This window comes from Chironomus tepperi, unplaced genomic scaffold (genome assembly GCF_022539635.2).
Source record: "Chironomus tepperi strain 1889 unplaced genomic scaffold, CSIRO-AGI_Ctep_v1 contig_74, whole genome shotgun sequence".
Taxonomy (NCBI): Eukaryota; Metazoa; Arthropoda; class Insecta; order Diptera; family Chironomidae; genus Chironomus; species Chironomus tepperi.
In genome coordinates this window covers 1,010,182-1,020,551 of record NW_027226196.1, presented here as the reverse complement: position 1 = coordinate 1,020,551, position 10,370 = coordinate 1,010,182, and the positions used below count along the sequence as shown (strand labels likewise).

Below are 10,370 nucleotides of genomic sequence, written 5' to 3'. Positions count from 1 at the left end.
CATAAAATTCTCAATTCATCAATCAACTTAATAAAATAAATTTTACATACATCACATGAACAAGCTGTCACAAAAAAAAAATAAGTTGGCATTAAAGAGCGAAAGGTAGTAAAATTAATATCCAATCCATTAAACCCCACAGATGAAGTGTCATTTTTGCTTTTCATTTACACTTCATTAAGCATTTAATGCCAGTTTTTTTCCCTTTCATCAATTCTGTTTATATTATCGCCATCATCTTCAGCACCGAAAACATTTCAATGTCACATCTTAAGCTTCATTCATTTTTTATATAGATGCTGCTGCTGATGCTAAAATTGACAAGTGGAAAATCTTCAAATTTTTCAATCAATTTATTTTTAACAGCATTGAGGTGTAATACATGAGACATGATACATAGACACAAATTTTTTCACAACTCATCAAATTCTTTATTCAAACAGTTGTACACTTCCTCACGTAAATTTAACGTATGAGCAATAAAGTCTTCACGTTCAGCATCTTGTTGTTCTTTTGTTAAATTTAATTGACTCAAGAGTGTAAGCTTGATAAAAGTTGCTTCGGTTGCAATTTCCTTGAGCGTATTGATCAAGCACTTTTGGGTATTTTCATCATCAGATGCTTTTTGCATGTCCCATTCCAGTCTTATCAAAGACATTACTTCGTTTACTGCCTTGACACAATCTCCCTTTGTGGATTTAAGATTGTACTTGTCAGCACTTAATATTCCTTTGTCAATGGCATATTGATTAATACATGGTAAATTCTCAATAATTTTTGGATATGCTAGTCGATTTGTAGCTGCTTCTGATGGTCCCATATCCGATACAAACTCATTGAAACGACTTATACTGCCGTTGTGAAAGGCACCAGAACATTTATATTTTATATTATACAAAATTCCATCACGAATCCTCTCCAATTTTGTCTTTTGTGGTTCATTGTGAATTATTCTTGCCTTAAGAAATTTCTCATTCATTTTATGCCGATCAAATTCACTCTTTAGACAATTTATATACGTACTCTTTTCGATTCCATCATGCACAACTATTTCATCATAATTATCTTTGTAGATATTTTCAACAAGTTTGTTTATTACCAAGGGTCAGACAGTCCAAAAGTACAGTACTGTACTTACTGTACTTGTTGAATTTATATGAAAGTACAGTAAGTACAGTACAATACTTACAATACTTACTGTACTTGTATGAAAGTACAGTAAGTATTGTACTGTACCTACTGTACTTACTGTACTTGTATGAAAAGTACAGTAAGTACAGTAAGTACAGTACTGTACCACTGGAGTGTCTGATCCTTGTTTATTACACTCAGGCATTCTTCATGTTTTGCAGAATCCCTTTGAATTACTGATGAGGATGGTGAATTTAATAATTTTCGATCCTCTAAATAGAGCACTATACAGTCATCTTCGGTTGTTGCCGTGACATTATTTATGTATAATACTGTCAGTAACAAGAATAACTTTATGCTATATTCGTTCATTTCTATTTAAATGAGACTTCTGGTCTTTTGCAATTATTTTCGTCGTCTTTTATAGGATCTTGGTATTTGGGGGGTCGTTCACTTGTTACGTGACGCTCTTTTTAATGAACGATTTAGGATTATTACATTAGGGACCGTTCACTCATTACGTTACGCAAAAAAAAACGAATTTCTAGATCCCCCCTCCCCCTCCCGCCTTGTTACAAAATGCCCATGCAATGCAACAGCCCCCTAAAAAGCTAACGTAATAAGTGAACGACCCCTTACGTAGGGAGATGGAAGAATATTACGTAACTTTAGGAGGAAAGAAGGTTTGGGTGATAAACTCGAAATTTTGTGATACGTAACAAGTGAACGGTGCCTTTGAAGATTGGGGGTTTAAAAAAACGGGAATAAAAATGATTGCAATTGCGATTTTTTAAACTGCTGTGCAATGTAGTGAGTTTTGGGAGAGGTTTGAGGGTCAAAATCAACGTTGACTGAAAATTGATCAGGAATTTTTGACAATTTGTAATTTTTTTCATGTATTGTGTTAGGCATTCTTTAATGAAGCTATCGTAGATTCCTATCAGCCTCTTAAAGCTAAGCTATCACCTCCACTCGAAGGCACACGACGAACAATCTGCCTTCAGACTATTGTGACTCTGCCATGACCACGAAATCGAATAACAAAAATATTATCGCAAAATAATAAGAATTTAGTCCCCTATAATAACACACAAAGCTTTTTACATACATATGCTCTAAAAGAGCTTGTTATTCAACAATGTAGAAAAGGTTCTTGAAATTCAGCTTCTTAAGTATTGTCAAAGACATCTCTCCACATTGTATTAAAATAACAAACTACTTGAACTATGAAGCGTTTGAGCTTCGCTCTTTGTTATGGAATTGAATAGAAAAAATCATTTTGATCCTATTTTGTATAAAATACAAATAAATCGACTTATAAATTTAAACCATGATTCATAAATTGCTATTGAATTGCAAAAATGATCCAATTTTCATATTTTCAATGCAAAATGCTTTGATTTTATTTTATAATATATATTTTTTTGTGCCGTATCATGCATGAGTGGGGTTTGGAATTTTTTTTTGTGCTTTCTCATTTTCCTGATGGACGATGAGCTGAAATGGTTCTGAAAGTGAAAATGTTCATACACAATGAGAGATGTTTATGGGGCTTTTATGAAAATATTTTTATATATGAGTTATTAGTTGGATATGCGCATAAAATATGGTTAACGTGTTGCTATGCTGAATGATTCCATTCTGTTCTAACTGTGCAGGAATTCATATTGCATCAAGTTTCATTCAACCATCTCGTTAGCCCTTTTTTTCATTGAACAACATTTCTATTTTTAAATACACAATAAGACTTTACAGTAAAAAAACGCCAAAAGACAGGAAGCTGTCATTTCACATTCTCTCATATCCGGTTTCCTGTTTACTTCCTTCGCTTTACTTTCAGACATGTAGAAATAAGCAAATAATTAAAAAACTTTTTTATTTTTTCATATTCATTTTATGTACGTGAACAATAATGAAGCTGTAATGTTGATATCATTCTGAACAGAAATACAAAACTTTACTTTCAATATTGTTGTGGATGGGTAATATCATGATTGTGCAAATGATGACTTCAACTCTCATCAATTTCATTAATTAAAATTATATGAAATTTTTAGTAAATGAGAATTTTGTTCAGTCTGCCATAAAATGTTGGTGCTTCGTACTCAGGATGCAACAAAACTTTGTATTGTGTATCATTAAAATTTTCCATGGAGGTAGAACAGCAAAAATCAACAATTGAATTTAATGTGAAAATATCTCCATAGAAATTATTAGAAAAAAAAAAAAAAACAATTTTGTGGATTGGAAAATTGATATGATTTTAATTCCAATTAAAAGTTTAAAACTAGTGAAAATTTTCATTCGAGTATGATGATTGCGTAAGGATTTTCAAGCCTTCAACATTGGTTTCGGAATATTTTCAACAATTAAATTGTTTCAGGGGTGATGAAATAAGAGAAAATTTTAATTTGTTAAGCATTTATTCTAGGCTTGTTTGAGTAGATGCAAGTAAGTTGCTATTTGATGCAAATCATGTCTCACAAATGTTGCCTGATATGTGAGTGGACACAGATGCTGTTGACTGTTTTGCTGCTGACTGTCAATCGACACACATTGAAATTTTGCCACTATGATGCCTTAGTCCGGCGTGACTCTGTCTTGGCTTCAAATCCAGCATAAATCCAACACTATGCTATAGCTTCCCCGGCCTGGTGCCAGATTTTGAATCGATTAACCAACTTGTGCTATTTAATTCCTTTATTTACGACCTTTATTCAACCCCTTTTCCACAAAACCCATAAACATCCCTGAAAGCACTAAAAACTCACAGTCAAGGACTTTTGAAAATATTTAAGCTCCTTTTACAACCAATTTTAATGTCAATTAATTTTATTTCATTTCAATCGCCATAAAAATTTTCTCGTATATTTCCGAAGCTCTTTCTCTAGAAATGCCGCAATAAAATAGATCTCATAATAATGATGTTAAAATACCAAAAATATCTCTCGTCGAGAGGCGGTCTGCTCGATGGCGTCGAAGAAGATTATTACGAGACATGAATAATTAGTTCTCTATTATTTTATGCGGATAGAGAAATGAATTTAGGAAAAAGTGTGATGAAATTAATGTTTGGACATGCTACGCATAGGAAAAAAGCTTGTCGTCGTTCAAAACTTATCATTTAAGGAACGAGATCGATTCATGCACGATTACATCGAATGAATATTAATTAATTTATCCTCTCGTAAAGCATGAACATTTGAGGAAAATTCATCCTAAATTCGATGATTTCGATTGCTGTTCTGTCAAACATTTCAATCAATTTTTGTGTGGTGCTGGAAATAAATGGAAGCGAAATTTTGATGGAAAAGCTTTTTGTGAGAATTTTGTTCTGTCAATTTAATGCATTTCTGATATTTATTTAGAGTAAGTGACACTGACATGACAGGTAATTTGCATTTTGTATGCAGAACACGTTTTAGGTTCATTAGCCTGATGTAAAGCTTGAAGTCGATTCAGATTTTGTATGGAAAAGTCATATCAAGTTGACTTGACTTCATATACATTTCGAGTCGATTTCAAGTTCTGGTCTGTTGTAGGGTGCTCGTCAGACAACCTACTTGTAACTAAAATGAAGTACAGTCAAAGCTGAATCAAGGCTCTAAGTCTAAATTGAATCAAGGCTCCACGCCTAAGCAACATCCTTCAACTAATCATCAACTGTATTATGGATATCTTAAGGGATTGTAAGAATCATATCAAATAGTTTTTGGATTTTTCAGGACATTAAGGAGTTACCAAGCCTTGACCTGAATTTAGCACAAAATTCGGTCATTCTCCTCAAATTCATTTTACAAATCTCTATGAAACATTTAGACCATGAGGATTGAATCTGTCAAAAACACTTAAAGCCTCTAACAAGAACTCATTATGATGCCATACCATTTCATACAGAAATCAAATTCACTAAAATATTCTAAAAATCTCACGCAATGAATCAAATGAATTCAAAAATTGAATTTCAATTTTCCAAATAGTTTTGTTTGCCTCAACGCCCACAAAATTGTGTATTTTCAATTGTTTCGCAATTCATTCAAGTTTCATCGACAAATTCTTTATTTTTCTATGGATTGATTCTGATTGACCGATGAAAAAAAATTCTTTGCGGAAATCATAGAAAATGCATCAGACTAAATAAATGATGGAGAAATTTCCACTAAATACAAGTGCAGCTTTCAATTGTTCTCGTAAAACTACAATTTTAATGCATGAAATGAAAATTCCATCCACAATGAACACAGAAAAATGACTGTAAAGCAGCAGAAATGTTGATTAAAAACTGATGATGGAAAAATTACAAGCAAATAAGCATAAAAATAGACAGAATAACATGAACATCATCTACCTGCCATTTTCCCGACTCTATTCCTGTTATTGTATTTGTCTGCTACATTTTCATTATTATCATAAGAATATGAAAGGAATCTACGAGCTGTGAATAATGAAAAGTCACTTTTTAATTTTCCACGATAACAAAAAGATGAGAAGAGTACGCGGAAGAGGAAAAAGCAAATAAAGTACAGGAGAGAGGATTCTTTTAATGAAAAACTAGAGAATAATGAAACCTGTACAGCTGTATAAAGATGGGAAATTGAAGATATCAACTTGCATTAACTTTTGTAATTTAAATTGTAAAAGGAATGATCGATTGCTATGATATGAGGTAGTCTTGCGGTTTATTCTAGATGATGAAGTAGCTAAGTATGGAGTTTAGTTGTATAGCTTCTATAAAGTCCAGTACCAGACATGGGTGTTCAAAGTTCTCTAGAAATGAGGCTGTTGATAGATAAAGTGATGCATTTGGTAGTGGTGATTGGCAAAGAGTAGCCAGTGACAGAGTCAGCTTAAGACGACAGCTGAGAGACGTTATGGATCACAGATGATCTGTATTGCTGGACTAAATGCAATAATCTATGCTTAAGGCAGTTATCTGTTGTATTTTTGCTGTTATGCTGCTGTACTTTTCTCTCTTGCTGCTGTGTTTCGATGAAGTCTTAAAATGGTCACCCTACCCACACTGGCCTTAGCCAGGGTAATACAAACCCTAGATCAAATCAACCAATGGTCTTTAAATGCAATAAAGTCCCTCAAAAATCAGAAACCTCTACTTTTTAATAACAATAAAAGAATTGCATTGCAAAAAAATATTGATTGTTTTTTTTTACCAAACAGCTCTATTTCCACAACAGTAAACAAGTATGCAAAATAAACAAGTAAACAAAGCTGTGATTGTTATTACCGCCCTGGTGTATTTATATATATTTTGTGAAAGAGTGAGAATCATGCTATCGATATGATATCATAACCACCATAAAGTCAAAAATTTTCATATAAATTGAGTAAACAAGCTCCCCGTACCCTAAAAATATAAAATTATTTTCTACTTAGTTATGCGATTCAAATACGAAGTAATCAAGTCTGCGGTTGAATGGCACCAGATTGAAGGATTATTGTATTTTGCACACAAAAATTAAAGTGGCAAAATCCCATCAATTTCATTTTCATGCTTTTCAGTCTTTGTGTGATTTAGAGGAATGAACAAGAAAGAATGATGAAGAAATGAAAAGAAATAAAGTTTCACAACAAACAAGAAAAGACGAAATAAAATGAACGAACCTGTGTTATTTGATTTAACTGAGAAATTAAATTTATTTCATGGCATTGTGAAGATTCCGACAACCCTCAGGCAAATGAGAATAAAATGAAAATTTAAAGTAAATACGCAGTCAGTCAGTGCTCAGGTGCTTCAGCTGTCGTACAAAATTTACTGCAGTCACTATTTGAATAATTTATAGAGCTATGAAAAAGCCCTGACAACCTCAGACACCTTTTTCTGTATCTTCTTTCGGATTATAACTAAAAATTTTTAGTTCCATGAAGATAGTTAAGTGAATAACGAGATACATTCTATGGTAAGTTTAATTTGATTCAAGGATAAGTTTAAATTAAATATTTTTTTGGATGTGAATTATTTTTGTAATATGGGAAATGATGGATAAGTTGGGAATTTTGAAGCTTAAGCGCATTTGATCGAATTCTTATCTGAAAGTAAAGCCGTTCAACTGCTAAATCTGTAGATAAGTAAGTACTATTTTGGATCTTAACCCGATGGACACACAAGAAGAAGGCTTCGTCTCAGAGCTTTTAGAGTTAGTTCCACTGAAGCGAGTGACAGCCATGTGACTGTCAATTAGAAACGGCTTCCATTTAGTGTCTATAAAAGAACTTCAGTGGAGCCTCCATGGTGAATGTCGCTCGGGCTAAACATCGAACCTAGACTCAAAGCAAGTAATGCTGTACTGCATTCCGTGTAATGTTGGCAATTTGCAATTAATGTCATCCAGTAGAAAACAATTAGTCCAATAAACTTAGACACTATGTTGAGCATTGCATAATATTTGCATAATATTTCACACTCATAGTTGTTTGTTTATTCGAAACGTAATTTACAAAAAAATTCAACGGAAAAGAGTAAATGCGTACACAACCTATTTAGTGAGAATCGCTTATCGAATTTTCAGTATTTTTTTTCTTATCACCTGTTATCAGTGGTGCAATTCGGTGTAATTTGTTCAGTATTATGTTATAAGTGCTCCAGATTGGTTGTTTAAAAAGCAAAACGTCCAAATAAATGTAATACAATTTGTATACCTAAATCAAAGAAATTATTTAATTACAAAAGATTTATTTGCGATACAATGAGGTGAATAAACCATTTAAATTAAAGAGTGCTCTACAAATTTAATCCAATCAACACAACATGATCGCCAGGGGCTGCCATGTCGCCGTTCAACGTTAAGACGTGAATGGCTGATATCGATAAATTATTATTGCGAAAACTGTGGTTCGCAACATTGTATTGCTTGCGTTTTTGAAGCTTGTTTACAAATTATTTTGAGCAATCGAAGGTTACATTTGATCAGAGTTGGCAGGACATTGGAGTCCTGACAACTCTGCATTTGATAACTTTAAGGAAGCCATAATGAGTTTATAGTTCATTTTAATTGAATGTGATTTTTATATGGATGCTTTCGCTCGGGGATAGACATAGAATTAATTAATTTTACTTAGTATCATTACATCTTTAGAATTTTGCATCATTTGATTTTATGTAATCTAAGATAATATAACATTTCTAATAATGACTAATTTTACTTCCAGGAATCTTATTGGAATAGCTGTCTCTCTTATTTCACTAGTTTTTACTCAAATTCATACTCAAAATGTTATCTGTGACTTTGAAACCATCGAGAATGACTACATATGTACAATAGTTTCAGCAAATATCACAAGTGACACAATCCCACTTGAATTTTTATCACAGCATCTTGATGGACGAAATGATAGTCATGTAACTGTTGTCAAGACAAACTCGTCATTCAGTGGAAGAATCAGCATCTATCATCCACAATTTACTCAACAATTTCCAAATCTACAAGTTATTGATCTTCAAAGACTGAGAATTATGGATTTGTCAAACAGTTCATTCCAACAGTGCGATGAGCTTCGAAAAATTAATTTACACTTTAATGAGCTTAACTACTTACAAGATAATCTCTTTGATAACTGTATCAAGCTTGTGAAACTGATTTTGAGTAATAATCACATTCAAGTTCTAACAGATGCAACATTTTATGGACTGCATGACTTAGAAGTTATGAATATAAACCTTAATCTTATTCACACAATATCAGACAATGTCTTTAGGAATAATAGGAAGTTAAAGGAACTACACCTGGGGAATCCTTGGAATTTATATCAATACAATCCAAGAATGCTTGAATATTTGCAAGAACTTGAAGTTATTGAATTATCAGACTGGCACATTAACTTTAACGACACTGAGATTATCCTGAATGGACTGACTAATCTAAGAGAAATAATTCTACGGAAAAATTATTATGATTATTTAAATTTTGAGTTTTTTAGTCAGTTTGAAAATTTGATGGTTCTGGACCTCAATGATAACAGTCTTCGTGACATTGTTGACTATTCAATGCAAAATTTGACAAATTTAAAGGAACTTTACATCCAGGGAAGCTTTATACAAACATTAACTGAGAATACATTCACTGGACTTGATAATTTGGAGATTTTATGGCTTGGATACAACAACATAGACACAATCTTGGAAAATACATTCAGCAACCTCAAAAACTTGAAAGAACTAAGCTTAATATTTAATAAAATTGATGTTTTACAAGATGGAATTTTTCAAAATCAACAAAATTTGCAGCGACTTCATCTTGGTGTGAATATGATCACTGACTTACGACCTGGAGTTTTTGAACCTCTTACAAGTCTAGAATCAATCAACATTTACAATAACAATATTAAAAGTTTGAATACAAATGCGTTTGGAAAGCATGAACATTTAACAGAGTTTACAGCTTCTTGGAATGAAATTTACGAAATTGAAAGAAATTTCTTTGAAAACTTTCCAAATCTACAACTTTTAGTGATTAGTAAAAATATATGCATTGACAAAATTATTGAAAATTTTCAAAATGTAAATGTAAGTAAAATTTTAGCTAAATGTTTTGAAAATTGGGTTAACCAGAGAACAACTACAAGTTCGACTGAATTTCCAACGACTACTGATGGAGGTGATAATGGAAGCATTTTAACATATTCTATTTTACTTATTATCTCATTAATATTTGCTGTTTTTATTGTGCAATAAAATGATTAAATAACTATTTGAATTGATATCTTTTAATTGCTTAATATGGCTTGCTCTAACAGACAAAGAGCATGATTTTATGGTACAGAAGGACTGATACGGTACCTAAAAGTGGTTTCTTCGCATGTTCGGGGAGGGGACTGGTGAATTCACAAACCGAGCTAGTGACCAGAAACAATGGAAAACGTCAACATTCAACTTTACCTTTCCTGAGATCGGATCCGGGTTAAATTCAGTTGGACGACACTCTAACAAAAATGGCATTGCCTAGACGCTGCTTGGCGCTCATACTAATGCTAAGGCGCAAAGTTACCCTAAATGCACCATGACCGCTAATTTCGACTTTTTTTACAACCTTTTTTGTGCTGCTTGGCTTCTTTATCATCAACGCATTTAACACTTGTCACTAAAACTCAACAACATGTATCTCAAACTACATTCATTTAATCTTTTGAATTAAAACGGATTAACTTATTGATGGATTATATTTTATTGATAAGCATTTATCGATGGCTATCATTTAAACAATTCATTGGAATTTCATTTAGTTGTG

General features: G+C 32.5%; 2 protein-coding genes across 13 annotated transcripts; one reads left to right on the top strand and one right to left on the bottom strand.

Annotated features, from left to right (window-relative positions):
• Positions 1-334: 334 nt before the first annotated feature.
• LOC139085565 (uncharacterized) lies at positions 335-1,509 on the bottom strand. Of its 11 annotated transcripts, none has more exons than XR_011543928.1 (3): positions 1,298-1,509; positions 1,024-1,065; positions 335-958 (listed from the first exon to the last, which is right to left on the bottom strand). XR_011543928.1 is itself a non-coding variant. In XM_070633644.1 (3 exons), the coding sequence occupies exons 1-3, from the start codon at positions 1,501-1,503 to the stop codon at positions 413-415; spliced, it is 747 nt and encodes a 248-aa protein (XP_070489745.1). In that variant the 5' UTR covers positions 1,504-1,509; the 3' UTR covers positions 335-412. The 11 variants fall into 11 exon arrangements, 6 of the variants coding, with proteins under 6 accessions (XP_070489745.1, XP_070489748.1, XP_070489743.1 ...); XR_011543927.1 differs by having other exon boundaries at positions 1,327-1,509; XR_011543929.1 differs by having other exon boundaries at positions 1,369-1,509.
• Positions 1,510-7,658: 6,149 nt separating this feature from the next.
• LOC139085599 (leucine-rich repeat-containing protein 15-like) lies at positions 7,659-9,839 on the top strand. Of its 2 annotated transcripts, none has more exons than XM_070633686.1 (2): positions 7,659-7,767; positions 8,296-9,839. In XM_070633686.1, coding segments are annotated over exons 1-2 (1,524 nt in total). In that variant the 5' UTR covers positions 7,659-7,765; the 3' UTR covers positions 9,818-9,839. The 2 variants fall into 2 exon arrangements, with proteins under 2 accessions (XP_070489787.1, XP_070489786.1); XM_070633685.1 differs by having other exon boundaries at positions 7,702-7,837.
• Positions 9,840-10,370: the final 531 nt, after the last annotated feature.